The 24,897-nt window shown below is 37.0% G+C and overlaps 1 protein-coding gene across 1 annotated transcript in view; it reads left to right on the top strand.

Moving 5' to 3' along the window:
* The window catches only part of Znf451 (zinc finger protein 451), an 87,165-nt gene that overhangs the window by 14,579 nt on the left and 47,689 nt on the right, over positions 1 to 24,897 (top strand). The window contains exons 3-4 of the mRNA XM_010617931.1: positions 107 to 190; positions 5,847 to 5,927. Coding sequence (XP_010616233.1) covers positions 107 to 190; positions 5,847 to 5,927 — 165 coding nt within the window. The remainder of the gene's footprint in view (positions 1 to 106; positions 191 to 5,846; positions 5,928 to 24,897) is intronic.

The following is a 24,897-nucleotide window of genomic DNA, read 5'->3' as shown; positions in this document are numbered from 1 at the left end:
ACCCGGGGCGGCCGCCGTCCGTCCGAGCTTTGTCTCCCTCGCGCCTGGCGAGAGGTCCGGCCTCCGGGGCTGCCGGGAGGCTAAGGTGTTCTGGCTTCTTTTGCAGGTCGTGGACCCCGTCTCTCCCTCCGGACCCGAGGCTCCCACGCTCGCGGCGGAGGAGAACGAAGACGACATCCAGTTCGTCAGTGTGAGTAGCACCGGTGCGTCCGGTGCAGGGTGGCGGCTGCTGGGACGCTCGGCCCAGCGCGGGGTCTGAGCCACCGTGGTGCTACGACAAAGAGGACACCCGAGAACGCGTCGTGTGCTCCCGACCCCTCCCTGCCTCCATTTACGTCCGCTTGTACTTGAGACAGGGTTCTGCTTTGACATGGTGAGAATGTCAGGCCAGGGGCTGGATCAGGATAAAGAGAAGGGAAGTGAGAAGGGCGGTGAGTACTGAGCCTCAGTGCTCTGTCGCGCCATAGCCTCCGGTCCTCACTAACCTCAGATGTCATCTAGGCGTGGTGCGACACCATGATGCTCGTCATGCCCCGACCTGCCTCACCAGGCATGTTCCGTTTTTCTGAGTTTATTCCCTTTGAGACGATGTTTTGCATACATACCTGATAAAAACTAGTAACTGTGAACGGGCAGGTAGTTTGGCCTATCCCAGATCTTATGAATCGAATTCAAGGCAGGGCCTAGGAATCTTCATTTTGGAAGAGATACGGAACATAGGGATTTCTGACCACATTTATAAAGCATTGGTTAGGTACTGTATATGGTATATTTTGGGTGCTTTTCATTTATAGCCGTTATGCTTTTAGAATTGCTCTGCTTTAAGTGGTATCAGCTAGAGGACACTTCTACCCCCTTCTGCTCAACGTGTTACACTGTAGGTTTAATTTGGCATAGGAGTTGTCCATCGAAAGTGTATTGGCAGAAGCCGTAGGCCAGCTGTTTGAAAGTGGTAATTAAACATTGTGCTATTCTGGTGATTCATTGTTGTGTGATATTTTAATGGGTTTGTTGTCAAGTTTGATCTTTTCTTCCGCTTTGCTGGCGCACATTGTACCCTGTCCTTTAAGGATTTCTGATAGGTGATGAGCCTGCATTGCATCCTGCCCCTCTTCACTATGGACTGTTTTCAGGGGAATATATGCTGGGGATCGATCTCAGAGCTGAGTGCATGTTAAGCTACATGTGTGTGATAATAGAATTCCAAGACTTTAGAACAAATATTTCGGACTTTTCCTGAGTCTTGGTATATTTATGAACACAGTACTTACTCTGATTAGTGTTTCATGCAAATAAAAATAGGTATAACACTTTTCTTTGTCAATTATGGCCCTTTGAGTAGTTTTTAGACTTTTGTTCATCTGAGATTTAAAAATATCTTTAAATTTTATTCAAAACAGATTGCTTCTTTCATCAAGAATAAAGAATATTCAGTATATTGTACATTCAACTTGATATGATCTCTTACAGTTATCCCTGTTTTCAATAAAGGTTTAATGGTTTGGCAGCTCTAAATGGAAAAGAACTACATATTTTTAAGTGCAATTACAATTCCAGAAGCAGTCTATTAAAAACTTTGCCAGGTGGAAGGGTGTGCTCTTGTAATCCCAGCACTCTGGAAGACTGAAGCAGAAAGATCACAAATTCAAGCCCAGCCTGAGCAACTCTGTGACTTAGTGAGACCCTATCTCAGAATAAAAAAAGAAAAGAAAAAAAAGCTGGGGATATAGAAGGCCTGGATTCACCTTGTATTCAATATGCTATACTCCTATCCCCAAAACAAAAGGCCTTTGTGTTTAAGTGGCACCACTTTTTTACAATTAGTGATAATTTAATTGTTTTTTAAAACACAGAGACAGAATTTTCTATTTTCTTGTAACCTGATCCTTTACTTGATTCCTCCAGGTAATTCTTATCCAGTAAAGATGAAAAACATTCTCTGCTTGAGTTCTTCAGATATAAAAAGTACATTATGATGTCACTTCTTGATTTACTCTGGCTTGAATTTCTTACCTTTTATTAACCTAATTTTCCCATCTTTAATCTGTGTGATGTGGTACAGCAGATTTCCTGTAATTTTTAAAATATAGAACTTGTAACCAAATGGAGCCTGCTGAAGGGCATGAATGGAAATAGATGTGGAGATTCAACAATAAGCCCTTTCATTTGCATTTTATTGAAATATATAGAGAAATGCACAATTCATAAGTGCATGTGTTTGATCAATTTTTGCAAAGGCAGTGCATTTTTGTAAACAGCACCCAGATGAAGAAACAGTGCTCCCCTAACAGCTTTTCATTTAGGTCTGTTGCTTACATTATCTGCTTAGTAATATGCTTCTTTATTCAAGCATGTTTTTTGTCAGTCTTTGAAAAGCAGATCTTGTACCACCTGACTTACTTCCAGAACACTTGTAGCTAGTAGTTGTTGATAGGATTGTTCATAGTACTATGTTAGATACAGTATTGGAAAAACTGCTAAGGGAATCTGTTTGAATCTTCATGATATGTAGTACTAAAGGTTGAGATTTCAGTCAAAATTTGTATTATATGAAATTACTGAAATGGAATAATCAAGGAAATCAAGACAATTTCAACTTGCATATGTAGATTGAACATTAATACTTTAGCTGCAGTAGAAGGGATTTGTGAAAAAAAAAATGAAGATTTTTGGCTGGATCTCTTAGACTGTAATTTACCCATTAAACACAAGAGTGTTGAAATTTATAATAGGCAAAGCCAGAAGTTAATCACCTTAGCCATGTTAGTTTTAATTGGAAATATATCTTACCCTGAGTGTTAGTATTTTAGTGTGGTGTACAGATAGGAGAAGTAAGTAAATAGTTCTTACAGTCATTTTATAGAAAGTATGTAGTGCTTTAACAGAAGGACATCAGACTCTTCATTTCTTTAGTAGTTGGTTATTTTTTTAATTTGAATTTTTTGGTACTGGGGATTGAACTCGGACCTTGTGCTTGTAAGGCAGGCAATGGAACCACTTAGCTAAAGTCCCAGCCCAGTAGTTGGTTATTTATATGTGTTTGAAATGGCCCTTTGAGCAGAAGAGAAAAGAAAAGACATAAAAATAGAAAAGCAGGAGAGTGTAGTTTTGAAGGATGCAGTCTTTTTATTTTTGGTTTTGAAGTTAGTGAGAGAAGGGTGGCCAGATCATACATCCTGCTGAAGGCACAAATTTGAATTATAAAGTAGTCAGTTGAGAGCTGTTTGGGAAAAAAAATTTTTTTTTTGTACCAGGGATCAAACTCAGGACCTTGTGCTTTTGAGGCAGGTGCAGTACCACTGAGCCAAATCCCTGGCCCTGAAAAAAATTTTTTAACTGGGCAGGATTTCTGAAGTAAAGTATGTCCTGAGATTCTCTGTGTAGGGAATAAAATACAATTATATAAGGTTTTAAGTTAGATTTTTGCTTGTTTGCCCAAATCCATGTTCATAGTTTTATTTCTTTAAGCCACTTTTTTTGTAGACCATATTTTGATGTATTAAAATATTTTTCCAAATAGAAAATTTGTACTTTTGCTTTGAGAAATAATTTTTTTGAGACAGGGTCTCACTTGAACTCACTATGTAGCCCTGGTTGCCCTTGAACTCATGGTGATCCTCCTGCTTCAGCTTCCCCAGTGCGGAGATTATTGTAATCATGAAATTGTGATCTTCCGTAGTTCAGAAATGGTCGTGTATCAGTATAATGATTTTGGAGTCTTGTCTCATTTATCCTACTGTTGGCTTTTCTACTATTTCTGCCGCTAATTTTTTCTAGAAAGTGTTTTGTTTTTTGTGGTGTTGAGTTTCAAACTCATGGACTCACACATGGTAAAACTTTGTAAAGCACATGTCTTGAAGAGAGCAAATTCAGGTGATCATTTGAATGGTAAAAGCTGTTACAGTTTTATCTCCTGCATGCCCTTCTTGAGTTGAACATAGGGTTTTGATGGTATTAATAATGGGTAGAAATAGGTGATACAGATCTGTTGACCGTACATAACATAGGAGAATATCTGTTCTCTTGTGCCTTTCTTCTATTTTTTGCTACCAAGGATAGAACTCAGGGCCTTGCCCTTACGAGGCATGTGTGGAGCCACTGAGCTAAAACCCTGGTCCTCATCTTTCATCTTTATAGTTTGCAAAAATTCTAGTTCCTTTACAGTTCCCTGCCCATTAAGTTCTGCCTACTGGTTTTATCTTGGTGTCTGGACCCAAAAGGATAGCCTAGGAGAAATAAGCTATCTTTGAGGCTGGGTGCCTTGTTTAGGGAAGAAAAATCATTAACTAGATTTTAGCTGTTTCACCATCGGGTAACTTTTCCTATTCTAAGAAATGTTTCCCTCAGGCACATTCTCTTCCTGTGTACCTCTTCTGGCTTGTATCTAACATATACCACTAGATTTCTTGAAGAAATAATCTTTACTAGTGATCTTTTCTGTCCGTCTATTCCCCCCCGCCCCGCAAGTGCGCTACCTACATCCCTGGCTACTTTTATTTTGAGACAGGAGCTTTCTGAGTTGCCCAGGCTAATCTTGAACTTGTGATCCTCCTGTCTGTCTCCAGAATAGATGAGATTGTAGGTATGTACCATACATCTTGGCTCTCCTTACTTTTTAAAGTTCTCATCACTTTTCCAATATTGCTTTATTTTGCACGTCTTCTTGCCAAATTTAGTGACATGTTCTTGATGCTCAGTGTTTTTGGCCATATTTAGCTCAATGTTTTGGCTACAGTGACAGCTTTTTGTTGAGGCAGTGTTACAGTTACAGTCCTAGGGTTTTGTAGTTTTCTGGGGAGGAACTTCCAAATATTTATTTCCAGGTTGTTCATATCCTCTAGATTACAGGCTTGCATTTCCAGCTGTCAGATACCTCTGTGTATTGTGGGTACGTTAGCCATCGCTTTTCTATTTTTGCATTCCAAATTTATACTAATGATGTAGTCACCCAAGCTTTAAAAATTTAAAACCTCAGAAACCTCTTTTGACTCCTTGGTTTTGTTCTTTCTTTAGTAGCCAGGTTTGTTTTTTTGTTCTTCCTGTTTTGCCCATATTCTTTGTATATACACTACTTCGCTCTTAACCATCACTACTACTTGGCATTATTATGTGCCTGTAGTGATGAGTAGTCTGGCTTTCCCCTACGAATCTTATTTATTTCTTTCCTTATCTACAGAATAGAATCTAGGCTTTTAGGCAGGCATTCAAGGCCTAGTCTATGAAGTCTGCATGAATCAAAAGAAAGGTTGGGAAAGACTTTGAATTTAACATATGTGTGTGAGAGGAAGCTAAGTTGTTCAGAGATCTCCATATTTTGGGGTTGGATTTTTTTTTTTTCTTCTGCAGTGCTGGGGTTCAAAGCCAGGGCTTTAAGAATGCTAGGCAAGTGCTCTACCACGGAGCTACATGAGTGAGCTTGGATATTGTACCAGACTGATACACATCCCGGTTGAAAAACATTGGACCACAGAGGCTGTCCTTTTACCGTTTTTTCTGTAGTAATTTTCCTTTCCCAGGCAGTTGGCATGGCCCTAGTATCAATAGAGGTGTTTAGGCTCCTTTTTAGGTTTTGTTGTCTTGTTTTTTTTTTTTTTGGTACTGGGAATTGAACTCATGACCTTGCGTTTGCAAGGCAGGCATGGTGCCACTGAGCTAAATCCCCAGCCCTCCTGTCATCGTTTTTTTAACTTGTGTACTCTGAATATTTCTGTTTCTTTTGTTCTGTTTTTTTCCTTCTACTCATAGGCTTCCTCTTTAGAACCAATTCTAATTAAAAATTGTAAAATTTTAAATGCAAGCTTGTTATAGCTATTATAACTTTCTGAATTTGCTTAATTATTTTATAGGAAGGACCATTAAGACCTGTTCTTGAATACATTGATCTGGTCAGCAGTGATGATGAAGAGCCTAGCACCTCTCATAGTGATGTAAGTACATTACATTTGATTTAAGTGTCTTCATTTGTACCACTTAAGAGGCTTTCCTAAAGGAAGTTATCAGATCAGTGATGGCTGTATTTAGGAGCTATCTTGCTTTAGAAAGTGGTCTATTTCTTTTAGTATGGTCTGTGATAGCTAATCCAAGGAGTCTTGTGCCAGGACATCTACTTCTAATTTTGTTTCTTTAGCGTCAATGAAGATGTGAGAATGTAAAATGACTAGTAAATTCCTGGAGGTGATACTTGATAAAAGAGAAATGTAATAAAAACTGAAAGTGTTTTTGGCTCCTTTTGCCTTTCGCCTTTCCTGTATTCTGGATCCTTCCAAAATTATGTGACCATACAAAAGTTGTTTTATCTTAGAAGATACGTGAAGATCCTTGAGGAAATAGAAAATAGGGGAGGGTTAATAGCTGATTAGTACTTAACTCTTTATTCCATACCTGGAATTATTAATCTTAAATTGTGATTTGCTGCTTGTGGATTAGGCTAAGCCGGTACTTACTTATTTTGAGAATTGAAATGAGTCCTTTGTAGCAATCTTGCTTTTCATTTGTCTTTCCCTTAGCCCAAATTTTATTAATGGGCTGTTTTCTTGATGGATTAAATAACTCTTGCAATGACACAAGGGATTGAGACTTGGATTTATATATCTAGGTTTGAGACCTACCTTTATTCTTGACTATTACTGATTCTTTGGATAAACTTACTTTTTAATCTTGTGCTTTTGTTTTTGTTTTTTAATTTAATGAGAGTAATACCTGTCTCATTTGTGATGAGGATGAAATAAGATAAATACATAAGGTGCTTAAAACTGCAAATCATAAAGTAGGAATATTCAATTGGAAAGTTGTGTTACTCAGAGACTAAATGACAATTTTTGAAAGGAGCTTAAAAATAACTAATCAGGGAGATTTAGAATTTTTGTTGTTCTAAATGTGACTTTCCTCCTTATTAGCTTCCACTTGCTGACTTACGTATATATTGAATGGGAGTTTTTCTTTAATTAATTCTTATACCAGTGGTCTTACCTCTCATCTTAGCATGGGACCAGGCAGCTGGCCAAGGTAGCACCACTTGAACAGAGCTTATTTTTATTTTCTCCTTTTTCATAGATGTAGTTGACCATAGTTGATGTAGGGTTTAGGGTAGTGAAGCTTGTGGATTTGACTTCTATTATCCCTTTGCTGACCTGTAGTGGCTTGTGTTTTTCATTTTTATCTGTAATTTAAAAATTGAATTCTACTGACTGGACATGCATCTCCACATTTGAAAGTTAACATATTAAAAGCATATTTTTTTTCTTCCTTGGTTTTCTTGTTCATGTGGATAACCCAGAGAATGCCTGAATCTAAGGTGCCATCCTCTGAGAATCATCGCTCTAGCTGCAGTGTTCCTCTTCCCATTGGAGACGGCAGCTCCCCCTCTGGGAGTTGTGCCAGCAGTCCACAAAGGATAGTTTCTCAACTTTCCACTGTTGAGAATCCATTGGAAAACCAGAAAAATGATCAAAGTTCTGTTAATAAGATCTCTGAGACAGAGACACTTAAACTATCACAAAATTATCAGACTTTGCCTTCATCTCCACTTGTCCCCCAGGAATCTTTGGACTCTTCTGAGATCAAAGAGGATTTACCCATAGAGTCTTCTGCTTCACATCATGGACAGGATGCCATCCTCTATCTCCAGACACAAGTGGCTGAGATGTCCCGAGTAATACGAGATCTACAGTCCAAGAGCTGTTTTAGGTTTCATCATTCTAGGTCGAATGAGAATTCTTCAGTTCCTTGGGACCTCTCCACATCTAAGGAAGAAAATTTATCAACAAGTGAAGAAGCTGATTGCAAATCCCCAACAGCTGATGACAAAGGGCAGCCAACTGACCCCACTCAGTCTAGTTTCACAGGTCTTTTGAAGAGAATGGAACAGAGAGGTGTTATAAAGAGGGTAACATTACAGTCTGAAACAGAATCATGTGAAGGGAAACATGATTGTGTAACCTCTAAAAAACGTTTGGTTCCTCCATTGCATCCTCTTTTGAGAATTGCCACCACTGAAGTTTTTAAGGACCCTGCTGATTGTCACCCTTCTTCCTTCATGGGACACAGGGTATATCCTGTGTCCAAGGATACCTCTCCTTTCCAACCAAATCCACCAGCTGAGGGTCCCATTGTAGAAGCATTAGAGCACAGCAAAAGAGGAAGCGCAACATCTCCTCTAGATTCTACCTCAAAAGAAATGGAGGTCATGGGTTGTAGATTCTACCATGCTGCCTCCATTGCAGCTCGAGCTGCTAGTTACATGGCTTATATGACTCAGTATCAGCGTAAGCTCTGGGAAGACATGGAGGATTTAGTTCATAATCCACAGTTTGATCGTGGAAAAGCAAGGTGTATAATATCTGATGGTATGGATGCAGGGCTTTGGCAGCTTTGTACTACTAGAGACATAATGGACTCTGTAGTCAGAGTTATGGCCATGGCAATAGACTATAGAAGGCAGGCCTGGCTCCGACTTACATCTCTCAGTAAGAAAACCCAGGAGAAGATCTTACACTTGCCCTTCGATGGTACTTCTCTTTTTGGACAAGATGTAAATGCTGTTGTTACAGAAGAAAACAGTATTAAAGAAAATGAATATAAGGATCACAATAAATACTATAGCCAACATCGATACTTTAGTAGCCATGATCAGAAAGCATATTATCACAATAGAGCATATTCCAGGGGGGATTGGTACAAACCCCGAAGCCACCCCTATAGGTATAGAAAAAAGGGAGAATCTCCAGAACGACATGGATACAAGAATTAACGTGTTCAGCGCAATAGTCATCAAGATTCTACTTGACTTGTTTCATCCCACTCAAAAAGGAAGGATCAACTTTATAGGCAGGAGATCATCAATAAACTGAATGCATATCTGGACTGATCATAGTGAATGTTTGAACCCTAGGCTTTGAGAATGAAGTATGCAATGAAAAGACACAAGCTTTAATTGTCAAGTGAGTATTGGAGATTTTGCTGTAAGGAGGGTTGGGCAAAGGTTAACTATTATTTCTGGTCCAAAATAAGACCAGAGGAGGGCATTTAGGACTCCAAATCCTCTTGTGATTAAAGGAAAGTGCATAGATATGTTCCTCAGGAAAATTGTGTTGGTAAACCAAGGACCAGCGGATTTTGAATCTGGAAACAGTTTACTGCTAGATTTCTGTTTACTAACACCAGAGGCAAATCCTTCATTTTCAGGTTATCAGTGCTTTGTTCAGGCATCAGCTTGATAGATCTTCATTAAATGACCGCTGTGTTAATAGTCTCTGTGTCGAGGAGATCAACTCACCAAGAGTTTATACTACTGTCAAGCTCTGTGAGACTTTAGAATCAGCTACGAAGCTATGTGCCAATTGGAATTCAAATCAAATTTTGCCAAATCCAGTTTGCTTCCAGCTGGAATGGCTTTATGTTACAAGTCTGCTACAGACACCAGCTGGAAAGACTTCTACCTGTAACAATATTATAGAAATTTTCGTAGTAACTGTCTTCATCAAGACTGATGGCCACCATACCATCACCTCTCATAAAACTATGTGTGTGACCATTCTTTGTTGTCATTGGTCCTAGTAGTCTTTGACCTATCAAGCTCAAGAAGTGGAGAGACTGTCATAGAGTTCTCACTACAATCTGGGCCTTTCACCAAGATGGCCTTTGTAAACCTGTCTTCTCAGCAGTTAGTTCATTTGAGCTTGATAATGCATCATACTCCAAATAAAAGATGTGTATAGCAGTGCTCTGGAAATAAAATATTATTTACACCCTCAAGACATGCACATCAGCTCTTTAAGATTCTTATTCAAAACATGACTGACGATCTGGTCCTCCTAGCAAAATAGAACGAGGTGCCATCAGTCTAGTTTTTGTTGAGAAATCCTTAAGATTTAAAGCAAAACTGGATGTCATGAAGAGAACAAGCCACACAACTCTGTTTCTGGATATCTAAATGATGTTATTCAAGATTTTTGAAAGGCTGAAATCAAGACTTCAAATGATGTATTCTGGTTAATTGGTCATTCAGTCTAGGCAAACTCACCATAAGAGATGACTTATGTTTTCTACCGTACTGGAGCTGGCAGCAGATACCTCAGTTACATGTGCCACAATATCTTCTCTGTATCTCAAAGCAGTGGCTCTATGGTATACCAGCCCTGAGGGCCTGTCTTCTCAGCATGGCTTCAGGAATGGAGAAAATGTCAAGGTTGAGGGGTCTGACTACATCAGCTACTGTTTCTTGCTTGGCATCCATAAAACTTTTTTTGGACAGACATATAATTCTGTAATTTTTTTGGTTTGTCAAACATTTGTCTTTTTATCTGCTCGATCAAGGTGTTGTAGGTATACTGTGTAAGTGGCATGTAGCACTGTTTTAGGGTTTATGTGGTTTCTTTTTGTCATAGATCTTGCACAGTAGTGATTACATTTTCTTATGCCCTTTTCATAGTTTATTAGAAGATTATTCTTCCTCCCATCATAACTGTATCAAGCACACTTTCTAAACCTACTTTTTCCCCTCTTTCCATAGGGGTTAAAGACATTGATTTTTCCCTATTTGGAAGAAATTAACTTTTTTTTTTTTTTTTTTTTTTGGCACTAGGGATCAAACTTGGTACCTTGCGCTTGTGAGGCAGGTGGTGGCACCACTGAACTAAGCCCAAGAAGTTACTTTATTGTCATATAATTTCAGGATACTGTATTGGTCCTTTCTGTCGTATTTGTAGATGAAACCTGAACTAGTCTTGATAAATAAAGATCACTTAGTAAATTTAGCCAAGTTGTACCTAAAGTTAATATTTACTTTATTTTTCTGTGGTTTCCACAGTTAGGTCCATGCCAATGCTCTGTTAAAACTGTCTTTAAAAGAAAAAGTAAAAAACTCCACAGAAAAACCAAGGGCTTAAGTTACACAGGGGTTCTCGTAGCTTGTAACGAACACGGCACCAGTGGAGCAGTCTTGTGCCCTTGACACTGGTACTGTAATTTTCTCAAGAAAAGACTAACCACCTGGTATCTCACAGGAGAATAAATGACGTTAGGTTTTATGTGGCTGTACATTAGGTTTACTAATTAAGGCTATTTTAATTTCATTTTTCCTCTTTCTCGAATTACAAGGTATATCACAAACTTGGTGATCTTTGAGATACCCTTATTTTTCAAAAACTAAACCAAAACCATGCTTATACTCCCCTTCCCCTTTTAAATTGTGGTTTAAAAAAAACCCCAAAATGTAGCACCTTAATCATTTTGTCTGATTTGTTAGTGTTAACTACATTGTTGTGCAGCTCACTCTTTCTTAAATATTTTAAACATTTTAATCTCTTTTGATACTTACGTTGCTCAATAATAAAGTAAAAGTGACACTGCTTAACCACTTAAGTGCATCTATCTGTAGAAAATTGAGTTTTCCTAAAGTAAAAAGTATTAGAAACCAACAAATTGGTGACCAATTAAATAAATTGGTAAAAGTGTTTGACAAGTGAATGGGGAGAGGGACAGAATGCAATGGAGGGGGAATGGTGTTTACCTGTGTATTAGTTTCCTGACTGCAGAAGAAACAATATCCCAGTACCCTTAGTTTATTTATCTTGTTTGTAATCTCTGGCATACTTGAATGACGATGGTGTTATAAAACTAAAAGTGGGTACTTGGTCTAGAGAGACAACCCCAGTAGAGTACAGAACTCCTAATATTTAGTCAGATTCATTGTGCCTGCTGTGTGCAGAGCCTGTGACAGAGTTCTTTATTAGGCTAACCTCTGATTTAAAATACCTCTAGGTTTTTTAGGAGGCCTTGAAATAGCTGCAAGTTTAATGATTTAGTATTGTCAAAAAAGCTGTGTCTAATTACCTTTTTCTTTAAAATGTTATTTCTTGACTAGATACAATGTATATGAGGAAAATATGATTTCTTCTGGTTACTATGTATAAAGAAATACTATCTCCATTGTTATATGAAGTGCCTTTTTAAATTTCACACTTATGTTTAAAATTTCCTTGGTGTCTTGCATATATTGCAGGTGGTATTTGTGGGAATTTTGTACAGTGTTTCAATTTTTTAGTTTATTGTCTTCATTATCTATATAATTGCACTATCTAAATATACTCTCCTGAATGTTATTTTTCATTATAGCACTGTTGACTCATTTCAGGAAGTTGTATACTTTTCTCTCCCTCATTCAACAGAAGTTCTTTTTGTTTTTTAGTGATTGTCCTGGCGTTCTAGACATTAAGGCAGCTTCATCTGTTCTGATTGAGTCATTTATCTTACATTTAACCTTGTTCTTAGTCATTGTAACAAAATGTGTTTATTTGGTAAGAAGCAAGGACATCTTGAAAAGCAGTAAATTTACCGACACTTTATGTATATATATATATTTATTATAGACTGTGTGATAGCCTCCTTATCAGTATAATTACAGTTAAACTTTCTTTAAAACTGTTGGTACCTTTATTAATTACATTTCATTTATTAGCCCTCAGATGACATTTTGAGGGAAACGTGCTTTTTCAGGCTCCTTAGATGCTGTTTAATACTCTGTAATAGTACTACATTAATAATTTACTGAATTATACCGAAGTGACCTGATAACGTTCTGTCCTTAAGGGCCTGATACATCCAGGACAACCTCTCAGGTACTGTAAACAAGGAGGTTGAAAAAAGCGACTGCAGAACCCCTTCTGTAAAACCCAATACAAACACGAACACAGAATTAAGTGACATAATATTTTTGAAGATATAATTAATTGGGGTTCTGATGAAAGTTTGAAAATATGGATTAGATCTTCTTAGAAATAGTTTAAGGATTGCAATAACTGAAAAAATTTTTAATGTGAGGCGTATTTTGCCCCAGTCCTGCACTGTTCAGGTTACCTTCCTCTTGACATTTACCATCATACTGGATAGCTAGTCCAGTAATTGATTGTCACATCTGTGTGCATGGCATTTAGCTGGCCAGATCCATTTGATGCAGTCAGTTCTTTTTTCATTTAAGAAAATGTACAGGTGGAAGTTATCGTAAACTGATGTTTATTGTGTCAAATGCAGATCTTGTTTTTTTCAAATATAACAAGTTTGTAAACCATTAAAATTTGTGGAAATTCCTCTTCCTGGATGATGATAATATTGGTTTATTAAATCTTTTTTCTCTTATTAATGGGATATTCTTGTACTTTTTTGTCTTTTTGTTTGAACTTAGCTGTAATGAAAACTTTGATAGTAATGTTTGGTCTGTGTGGCTCCTGTGGATGTGTATGGAAGTGGTTGCATTCCAGTCTTGTCCTTTTGATGTTAGCCTGTCAGTCATTATATTCTTTGTATTGATCTTTTCTTCCCCTTTATGTAATACTTCCTAAAGTATGATCAAACCTTAATCTCTTTGAGGTAGATTATATTTTTCTACCACTGCATACTAGCTAGGATTTTGCTATGGCTTTGTATTTGTATACGTAAGTACCATGTCTTGGGCATTATTCTAAAGGATTTTCTAGTTTTCCCAAATGTCATTTTCATTAAACATCTCCAGATGTCCCTGGCTTTTACCCTTTATGAATTTTAACACTTCTTGTTTAAGAATAGTATTTTTCTCATTTCTTTATAATCACATAAATGTATTATTCACATATTATTTATGGTCAAATTCATTTGAAGCCCATAGCCTGGATTTATTTATGGCTTATCTACAGCCTTGCTATACCTACTTATCTACAGGTTTGATATGTTTATAATTAACCAGTTTTCTGTAGGTCTTAAGGGCTTTACTGGTTTTTGTTTTTGTTTTGAGGTAACTCTTTGCAATAGTTTGTTAGATTTTCTGATGACTTACCAAGTTCAGAGTGCTCAAATTTAGGACTTTGAAGATTTTACTATTTTCTAATATTCTTGAATATGTTTCTTGGTATAAGTGAAAGTAAATGTTTTATATATGACAATATTTCAAAAGAAATATTCTGCTTTAATCTGTGGTGGCTATGTTTCACACTATATTGGTTTATAATGTAGTTATAAGTAACCATAATGTTTTTTAGTCCTTTACATATCTTTTAGTGAGGCAGCAGTGGTGTGGATAACGTAATAAATACATTAATTACTCTAAGTCATTAAACACAGGTTCAAGTTTTCAATTCCATTTATTTGTTTATTCATTTATTTATGTATGTTTACTTCTTTTATGTGTGCATGTGTTTGAGATGGGTGTAAGTTCAGGCTGGCCTAGAACTCACTTTGTAGCCCAGACAGGCCTCAAGTTTAGAGCAGTCCTCCTTCCTCAGCCTCCCAAGTGTTGGGAGCACGACCACACCTGGCCAGTCAATTCCTTTTTTAAAAAATTAACATATTTAACTGCTTGACTTTTCCTGCCATTAGGTGTGTGACACAGTCCTTTCTTCCTTGCGTAGGAAATAGTTAATATGTAAGTAGTAGCATTGAGGTTCTTAGCACAGAATTGTTTGTGTGTGGTTATTTCTGTAATGGCTTATAAAAGCTGTGTATTCTGAAATGTTTCAGAACCACCTAGATAGCCATTTACCTATTATCTTCCTCTCTAGGAAGGAAGTAGAAGATGGAGGCTCTACATCAGTAGTCTTTATGTACTAGGCTCTCTTGAGAGAGAAATTCATAACTTACTTTGTAGATAAGGAGGTAAAATTTAAGAGTCATTTCACACTTTAGTTAAGCATTGTACCGGGCTACCTCTGTAATTGAAAGCACTGATCATTTTAGTCATAATTCTTGTTATTTTTATTGGTCTACCTTTCTAACTTACTATACTTGTTTTTAGATATATGCTAATGTTTTTAAAAACTGTCATCTTTAAGATATTAGCTTAGTGGAAGAAAAATGGAATGATTTAAAGCCCTTGGTATTTGAACTTTAAAGTACTTGATCTCAGTATTAACAAGTCCTGATTTTTCTGAGCCTAGTTTCTTCTCAAATGAGGTAATACCTTGGAAGTACTTTAAAAAATACAAAAGCCCTGGCTGGGTATTTATCTCAGTGGTGCCACGGCCTGCCTTGCAAGCAGAAGGTCCCGAATCTGATCGCCGGTACAAAAAAAGCCCAAAATAGATTCCTTTTTTTTTTTGTAATTGTTTGCTGTGGACTAATATTTGGTATACGTGAATATATATTTTTAAAAAATGTATATAGTAGCATCTTCATTTCATGCCATCTGATCATGTTCCTCTTGTTTACAATTTTTAATTTATGTTACAAGCCTAATACTGGCTTAAGTCCTTGAAAAAATGTATTTAAAGTAAATAGGCTCTTGGCAAGCACAAATAAACAATAAAGCAAAGGAATATGGAGTGAAGAGTTGTGTTACGGGTATGTTTGTATGGTTTCTGATGAATGGAATTTTTCATTTTGTGTTTGTGTTAGAAGCAGTCATCTTTTCAATTGGGAATACTGAGGATAAGAGATATCAAGTGAAACAAATACCTGTGCAGTGAGCTTGCGGTGTTTAGAGGAGTGCCAGGGTGATGTTGGAACAAAAAGAGTTGTCTAAAGGTACTGGGCAAACTTTTCTTATTTGTCAAGTGCTTGAGCTGAACTTGTCTGTTGGGGAAACAGGAGCCAGGCAGTGAGGTGTATGCCAAGGGGAAACAGGAAGTTTCAAAATGATAGGGAGTAGCTTAGGGGAAGAGATGTAAGAGATTCTAAGCTGAAGAAAGGATGTTACCCGTGTAGATGTATTGGTACCTGTATATTCACAGGGTACTGTTTCTATAGCTATTACTTGTAAGGTTATAGAGAAGTCGTCTAGAAAATGGTTTGTTCCATAGTCCACTGCAGCAATTTGGAACAATTTATTTTTTAAAAACCTGAACTGACCCCAAGGGATGCTCTCTATAGAGCACCTCTGGCCCTAGGACAGCTTAAGCAGTGAGAGAACTGAGGCTGGTTGAGAACAATTTTGAAGATAATCTGCATAATATTACTTATGTGGAGCATGGCATTCTGTTCTGAATATACCGTTCCCTACTTCTTGGTTACCTTCTGACAGTATGGTGGCACCTTGGTACCCAACTTTGGAAAAGATGGTCATGTTTGTGTTTGTGTGGGAAAGATGACCGTGGTTGTGTTTGTCGTCCGATGCAGAGTTTGCAGACAGAAGTGTTTGGGAACTGAAGCACAGTGCTGCTGTACTCCCTCAGTGTAGTTAAATGTGGCTAATTTCCCTCCATTGATTTATGGATAATTTCTGGGGGCATTTGAGAAAAATGAAGATACAGAATATTCTGTATTGACATTGGGAGGTACTGTTTTGAAGTAAATTGAACCTTGTGCCGGTGCTATCTCCAGCAGCATTCAGATGTATTTTGTCAACTTTGTTTTTGTCTTTGCTATTGTTGCCACATTGACATTTTCCCTTCTGCACATGCATTATTGTTTTCCTCTCCTTTCCTTCCCTTTCCCATTAGGCAGACCAGTGGCACTCAGGGTTTAAAAGTAATTCCCCTTTGTTACAACTTCATATTCAAAAGTGTTTAAAATTTTCTAAAGATACAGATTTGTATAATTTTTTAGTGTTCCGTAATAACAGAAGATCAAAGTCATTTTCCTGAGAGGCTTTTTACAGAAAAGATACTGGCAGTTTACTCAAGCATGCTGGAAGATTCTCATTTGATAATTGCAATTACTAGCCTTCTTAACATGGAATGGGCTTTATCTGTATGTATGCTCTTCGTTCACATAAAGCGAATATTCTCTGTACTTTGTAAATAGTAAGCTGGTGGAGGCTGGGGGGGGTGGCGCACGCCTGTGATCCCCGCACTCAAGAGGCTGAGGCGGGAGGCTGAGGCAGGAGGATCGCTGTGAGTTCGAGACCATCCTGGGCTACATAGTGAGTTCCAGGTCAGTCTCAACTATACAGTGAGACCCTGTCTCAAAAAACAAAACAAACAAACAAACAAAAATAGCTGGTGGGAAGGAGATTGCTTTGTAAAAAAAGCGTTTCCTGGTTTCAAAATTTTACTACTGGAGGCAGTAAATAAATACTATGTTACATTGCTCGATTTATCTCTTCTGTTTTATCTATATTTGGGTATAAATATTTTTGAGAAAAAATTGTTGCTTTTCAGATGTTGTTTAGGGAGTGGGGGCTATCAGCAAACACTTTTGGGAATGCAAATTTCAGACCAACTTAGGGACAGAAGCTTTAGAATAGGTAATAATAAACAGGCTTTGAAATTGAATAATGTGTTTATTTCAAAAATTGTTTTAAAACCAGGTGCAATAGTCCCCGTGATGATTTGCCAAGTTAATTCTTATACTTTTTGAGGTTTGCTCTTTTGACTTCTTTTTAAGTCAGAGTCCCTTACATAGAAGATAAAGACATGGAGGAATGGTGTTTAACACAACAATAAGTAAACCTCTGCCTTGGGTTGTTTTCTGTACATCTCTTTACTTAACCTCCTAGAGATTTCATCTTCCCTTGTTGTTGAATTCTTCAGTATCCAGAAAGTACCTTTGGTGTGTTAGGTAGGGAACTGGGTTGTCACTTAGATACATCTACAGAGTATTTTCCTCTGTAGTAGATGGCAAAGAATTATTATTCCATTTCACGGAGCAGTCAATAGCTATGTTCAGATTTCTATTAACTCCATAACAAATGCAAACTTAATATATTTTGTTATTCAAAACATGAAATGCTTTCCAGCAGCCATGAGTAATGATGATTTAAAAATATAAATCAGTTTTCATGCAAACATGTACTAAAAAAAAAAATTAAAGCCACCAAATAATACAGAGCCATAGGCCATCACACGAAGCCTCACTTTTCAGCACTTTGTTTCTAGAAACTGCTTTGCAAAGGCAGAAACACTTCCTTAACTCTGTATTTCCTTTGAGTTGAATTTGGCATGCAATTCTTAAAAACGGATTTAACTAGTTACAGCAGTAAGAAATAATTTAGAAGTGCAGCTTTTGGGTGAGCCATTATATGAGAAGAAAAGTGAAAGATTTGCTTGTATTTGGTAATTGAGAAAATATATATGTGGGTCCTTCTTTTAAAAGTTTAAAAAATAGGTTTAAAGCCAGTTATTTTAGCCTTAAGTATTAAGACCATCTTTACCCAAAGGAAGTTGGTAAGTATAGCTTTCTAAATTAAACCATAATAAGTTTCAGGATTAAGAGTGTATTATCCAAGCTGGGTGTGGTGGTGGGTGCCTGTCATCCCAGCACTTGGGTGTCTCTGGCTGAGGCAGAAGGATTGAGAGTTGGAGGCCAGCCTGTGCTACGTAGTGAGTTCGAGGCCAGCCTGGAATACACAGAGACCCTGTCTAAAAAAAAAAGTGTATTCACGAAATACGCCTTTATAGGTGAATTTTAAGAGTTTGCTTGTAAAGTCCTTCATGTATACATTCTTGTGAGTCTGGTTAGGTAAAAATTTAGCTTAAGTCTCAGCTTTTAATTTGATTAGTATACCTTTAATATTTTAATATTTAATACAAAGTTAGCCCAATTTTCATATGCAGTATATATGTTCTTGTGCTTCAGTTTCTTTCATTAAAGTTCACGGGCTTTGGGATTTTTGGAAAAGCATGTCTGAGGTGAGTGTGGAGGCACATGCCTGTAGTCCTAGCTGCCTGGAAAGCTAGAGCCAGTAAAATTGCATGACCCCAGGAGTTGGAAACCTGGGTGACATAGTGAGACCCCCTTTTCTAAAATATACTAGTGAGGCACATATGTAAGTAAAGAAGAATAATAAACAATTGAGCTAAATACGTATATGTTTTAAAGTGATAGTGGTAGTTGGCCTCAAACCTGCGAAAAATTTTTCCCAGTAGCTTTTAAGCATGCTGAGCTTTGAACGGTTTGTTTTGTTTGAGTTTGGGTGTCTTGGGTTGCCCAGGTTGGTCCTGAATTGTGGGGTCCAGTTATCCTCCCACATCGGCATCCTAATACATGGGACTATGGCATGTTTCACTATAGCAGCCTTACTCCCCCACTCCCCCATTGAACTCGGGACCTTGGCTTGCCTACTGAGCTACATCCCTGGCCCCCTTTTTTCCCTAATTCTTGATTAATGTATTTCTGTTAGGTTTGGGGGAAAAATGCAGCCCAGTCCTTAAACCTCTAGGGATGAAAATTTGATAAAAACTTAAATTTGCCAGTAGATTATGGTCCTAGAAAAAACTTTTCCATTATACTTACATAAGTATAGGATAGACATTAAACATATTTTATAAGACAAATTTGTAATTGAAATTAAATCCATTACATTCCTAAACAAGATTGAAACACATCTGTAATACATTTTGTCTTCAGTCCTGACACATTCAGCTTTATCCTTAATATATTTTGTCTTTATCCATTCTCATTCATTAGTAATTAAAACATTTGTTAACAATTGTATTGCACATGCTGATTGTAAAAATTTATTGGAAAATATATAGAAAAACCTTTCCAGACAGAAATAATCACTATTAGTTACTGTTAACATTTCTTACAGCTTTCTGGGTTTTACACACACACACACACACACACACACACACACACACACCCGGGAATGAAAAGCCTCATGTGCTTCCCCTTTTATATGAATGCCCTCTTACCTTTCTTCCCTTTATCAGAAGCTGGTCTTAGTAAGTTTTAGGAAATGGCTCTCAGAGTTGTGTGCATAGGACACCTGAAAAGCCATACTATGGAGGTATTCCCCAGTCCAGGCATGTTCCAAAGTAACCAGCATGTCCTGGGCCCTTTACCTCCTAGTGCAGTGAGCTCTAAACACACAATCTGTGGGGTTTCAGAAACAGAATACACACACACACACACACACACACACACACACACACACACACGGGACAGTTTTCACAGTGAAAGGGAAGAAAGACATTGAAATATGTTTAATGTTCACATCATTGATCAGTAGGATTTTGTATCTTTTCTCATTGATTTGCACATACTTCATTTTATGGTTATACGGAAGATCACAATTTCACAATTGAACAAAAAAAATTTTTTTTGGTATGGGGAACCGAACCTGGGACCTTGCCCTGGCGAGGCAGGTGCTGGAACCACTAAGCTAAATCCCTGGCTCTAGTTAAACATTTTTATCTTTTTCTAGTAAGTCATTGTTGGTTAAATTTGATAATTAAAACATTATTATTACTATTTTTTTGTGTGTGGCAAGGTCTTGCTATGTAGTTCAGGCCGGCCTTGAACTCACCATGTAACCTAGGCTGGCTTCAAACTCTCAGTGATCCTCCTGAGGGCTAGGATTACCAGGGATTACAGGTGCGTGCCATCACACCCAACTATTGTATTAATTGTTTTGATGAAAGTTTTGTCAAAATAGGGATTTTTCATTGCTTGTGACTGCTGATTTCTTTTGATCAAGATTTAAGTTTATAGACTAAACTAGTTTCTAGTGAAGTAGTTAATGGTCTGCAGCAAAAAGAAAAGAACAGTGCGGGTAGTTTGTCATAAATTTGTTCTATTTGGGAGACTAGTAAGGGAAACAAGAGTATTGCTTACTGTCAGATTTTGTTCTTATAAAATTATGTTGATGAAATTAGTTTATTTTAATGCCCTTATTGACTAAAGCAGTCTTGTGTCTTTTTAATCCTTGTTATATTAACTTACAACTACCACTACCCCATTGTAGATGTCATAAGAAGTTGATCTTCCTTTTCTGTCCACATTACACCCTATTTCTAGACTTGGAATTTTCCTGTATCTGTACTAGCTACATTAAAAGATAAACATTGTTTTTTAAAACAAAAGAACTTTTATTTATTTTCACCAGGCTATGCTTAAATTCCATGGACATTATATTCTGGTTTAACCAGCCTCCTAAATTTGTCATTTCTAGAACACAACCCAAAATGCTTAAATTTGCCAAATTTGCTATTACCTAAAGTTTTCAATAAAAATATCAAGAAGTATATTTGAGAATACAAAAATTTCATAGTGATTAATACAATCTGGCTTTAACCTTTTGGCTGTACAGTGTCTTAATTCTGTATAGTTCTGTATAGAAGAAAACTGATGCAGAGTGATTTTACACAAGTGAACAAAGATCCCCTTCTCTGCTATTTTCCCTATGCCAAAAAATAACTGAGTGAATTGACAGCTTGTCACTTGCTGTCAGTATAGACTCTTAATATTGCTGGATACCTTATAAATAAGTTTGACGAGAGTGCCCCAGTGAGTACTTCAAGAAGGATAACCCTGGAGGTCCTAGAGGAAGCTTAAAGCCTGGCATTCTTACCATAGACTTAACCAGTTTTAAGTTTAGCTTGGTAAGTTATCTATGTGAAAGCCTGACCTTTCTTTAAAAAACTCCAAGATCCTAAGCAACAATTTAAGCCACAGGCTTTGGAGAAAATGGCAAATCCAGCCTTGAGCACTCGTGGACATTATTTTATGGTGTGCACACTAAATTACAGTTCAGCATAGTGGAATTCCCAATCCTAAATATTGAGTTGCCCCATTTATCTTGATTTTGTAGGAAGCATTTAAGACACTTTCATTTACTCTGAAATCAGTTCCTTTTCTGCCCACATTTCTGACAATACCATAGGTTGTTTTGCAGCTGGATTGGTAACAAGGTAGGTTTTCTTTCCCTTGCATTCTTATTGTTTTAAAATGCTTCTGAATGTTTTTCTTCTTAACTGAGTAAACCGCTGTGTAGAATAGGGATTTCTATGGCATATGGATAAGCTTCCTAATATGTACAGTCATTTCTTGTATAATGAATGGCCTGCCTGTCTAATGACTGTTTGGACTTGGATTTATGACCGGTCTTGACTGGGGGAGGTGTAGTTCTGTACTTAGTGTGTATAGAGTCTCAGTATCTTTTTTATACAGTATACCTTGTTTATACAGTACTATATTTTTGCTGACTGTATTGTATAGTACAGTACTATAGTTACATGTTCTGTTATACATTATAGTACTGCATGTAAGTAAGAATTATATAAATAAAAGCAAAGTCATCAAGTTGGAGTTTCCTTTGACCATTTTTTGTTCTGAATACTGTGCATGCACTATATACAGTTCCTCATTTAGTGACCAATTTAATGACCTCACAAGAACAGAACCTGGTTGTTAAAACGAGAAACATCTGCTTTCTAATAATTCCTCTGCTTTTCTAAATGTGCTTCCAGGCTACAGAAGAATAGAATTCAGTGACATCTAGAGGCCAGTCCTAATTGTGTTACTAGCAGTGAGAATACAAGAGACTTGGCTTTTTGCAGAGATAGTATCCATAGATAACTTGTTACTCATGCCTGGATTTGACCAGCAACCGTGGGGTGGGGGTAGGGATCAAACCGAGGCCTCATGCATGCTAGTATTCTACCACTCAGCTACACCCACAGCCCTAGCCAGCAGCTTTGACTACAAATCCACGATTTATGAGGGAAAAATAACATGGCTATTGTAGTCTGCCTTATATACTCAATTTTCTCTCAATTAAAAGCCCTTTTAAAAGTGCCCATTTTTTCATTTTTCAAGTGCTAGCTTATGCCTGGCAATGCTAGTACCTGCTAGTAATCCCAGCTACTCAGTAGGCTCAAGTTTGTAAATTCGAGATCAGTCTACACAATTGGGGAGACCACTTTTCAAAGTAACATTTAGGAGGGTCAGGGATTTAGCTCAGTGGTTCTGCCACCTGCCTCGCATGTGCAAGCACCCGAGTTAGATTCCCGGTACCAAAAAATAAAAATAACATCAAGGAAAGGGGCTGGGAGTATAACTGAGAGGTGGAACATTACCTGCTATGCACAAGATCCTGGATTCAGTTCCAGCACCCACCCACCCCCACACCCACAATGTGCTAAACTTTAAAATTGGCCAAAGTTTCACAGTTGAAAATGCTTGCTTTCTCTTGTTATCATTGCTTTTCCTCTACTGCGAGCAGATTGTCTCCCAAATCTGCTTTCAATGTAGGTAGCCAAAATTCCTTTTTTTTTTTTTTTTTTTTGATACAAAAGTAGAAACTTTGTCCTTGAGGGAAAGGAGAAGGAGACCACATTCATTTCTAAAGTATCTTGTGTTTTCAGCCTCCAGACTTGTGGATCTCGCTGGGCAAGATGGCACATGCCTGTAATCCCAGCATTCAAGAGGCTGAGGCAGGAGGGTGGCTGTGAGTTTGAGGCTAGCCTGGGCTACCTAGTGAGTTTAAGGCCAATCTGAATTACAGAGCAAGACCCTGTCTCAAGAAACAACAACAACAACAACAACAACAATAATAATTGTATGTCTTCTAATTCTTCAGAGTCATGAAAGATAGTAAACAGATGAGCCAAACTAGGAAATAAGAAAGGCAATCTTTTTTCCTAAGGTGTAGATAGTTAAATGAATGATAATCAAGGGTAAGTTCTGTGTGCTCATTGCTGGTTTATAGGAAGGTATGACTTCTTGTAAATTAACTTTGTACACTGCAACCTTGCTATAATCACTTGTTACTGTCAAGAGATTTTTTTGTGTCAATTACTTTGTATTTTTTACATAGATGAGTATGCTGACTTCAAAATGAGAATTTTAGTTCTCCAATTTGTGTATCTTTTATTTCTTTTTCTCATAATTCATTAGCTTGGATTTCCAGTGCAGTGTTGAAAAGTAGTGGTAAGGAGACACCCTTTCCCTGTTCCTTAGTGTAAGAACTCTAAGCTCTCACCATTAAGGGTGCTATTCATTGTAATTCATTTTTTGTAGGTGATCTTCATCAAATTGAGAAAGTTTCCTTCTATTGGTTTGTTAGGGTTTTGTTTTTTTTTTTAATTGTGAATGGACATTGGGTATTGTTAAATGCTTCTTTATCAAGTGGTATGACTTTTCTTAAGTCTAATATAATGAGTTAATTTTTAATGTTCAACCAACCTTACATACCTGGGATAAAGCTCACTTCATTATGATGTATGATTCTTTGTGTACATTGTTGGGTTTGATTTGCTAATTATTTGTTGACAGTTTTTCCATCTGTTGTGTTATGAAATCTGTTTTTTAAAGTTACTTTTATTAATACTCTTGATATATTTAATAATCGTATTCATCATAATTTGAACCTGTACATGATAAATATATCTTGATTCTTCCCTTTTTTGTCCTATTCCCCTCCCCTCCCTCTGAAACATATTATTTTGTAGTTTTCTTAAAGTGTCTTTTTCTGGATTTGATGTTAGGATAATAATACTGGATTTTTTGGGAAATAATCCCTTTACTCCTATCTCTGTCTCTACTCTAAAAGAAATTTTAGAGAATTAGTATAAATGTCTGATAGAATTTAGTGTTGAACTCAACTGGCCCCAGTGCTTTCTGTTCTGAGAAATTAATTATCGATTTAATTTCTTTAATAATTATAGGCTTATTTAGGTTGTCTGTTACTGCTTATGTGAGTTTTGACAAATTATGTCTTTCAAAGAATTGGTTCATTTCCTCTAGGGTACTCTTTATGGGCATAGTGTTGTTTAAAGTATTCTTATCTTTTTGATGTCACTGTTAACTTTCCTTGCTCTAAAATCTCTTTAACACCATCTTAAGTAGCATATGTTTTCTTTTATGTGAGAAACCCAAAATATAAAGAGCAAAATAAAAGATTGTAGGAAATAAGGAGATAGATTTTTTTGTAAATGGGAAGGGGACCAAGAGATTGGGGGGGTAAAAAATTACTAAGATTTATTGTACACATGTACCGATTCCTCATGAAGAATGTAATAATTATGTACTGTAAATGTACTAATAAAAAATAAAAGTCAGACAAACAAAAACAAAAATTACATCATAGAAAAAAAAGTCTCCCATCTAGAGGTATTAGGTAATTCACTTTTGGTTTGTGTTAGCAAGTATATCTTTGTTTATCTCTTTGTTTTAATCTGTGTGTGTATTTATATTTAAAGAGATTTCTTATAGACAACATACAGTTGGAACTTTTTTATTCTAACAAGATAGCCTTTTTTTTTTTTTTTT

This window comes from Fukomys damarensis, unplaced genomic scaffold (genome assembly GCF_012274545.1).
Source record: "Fukomys damarensis isolate Sample0158 unplaced genomic scaffold, DMR_v1.0_HiC HiC_scaffold_27, whole genome shotgun sequence".
Classification (NCBI taxonomy): Eukaryota; Metazoa; Chordata; class Mammalia; order Rodentia; family Bathyergidae; genus Fukomys; species Fukomys damarensis.
The sequence above is the reverse complement of the archived record's forward strand: the minus strand, read 5'-3'. Positions and strand labels throughout refer to the sequence as shown.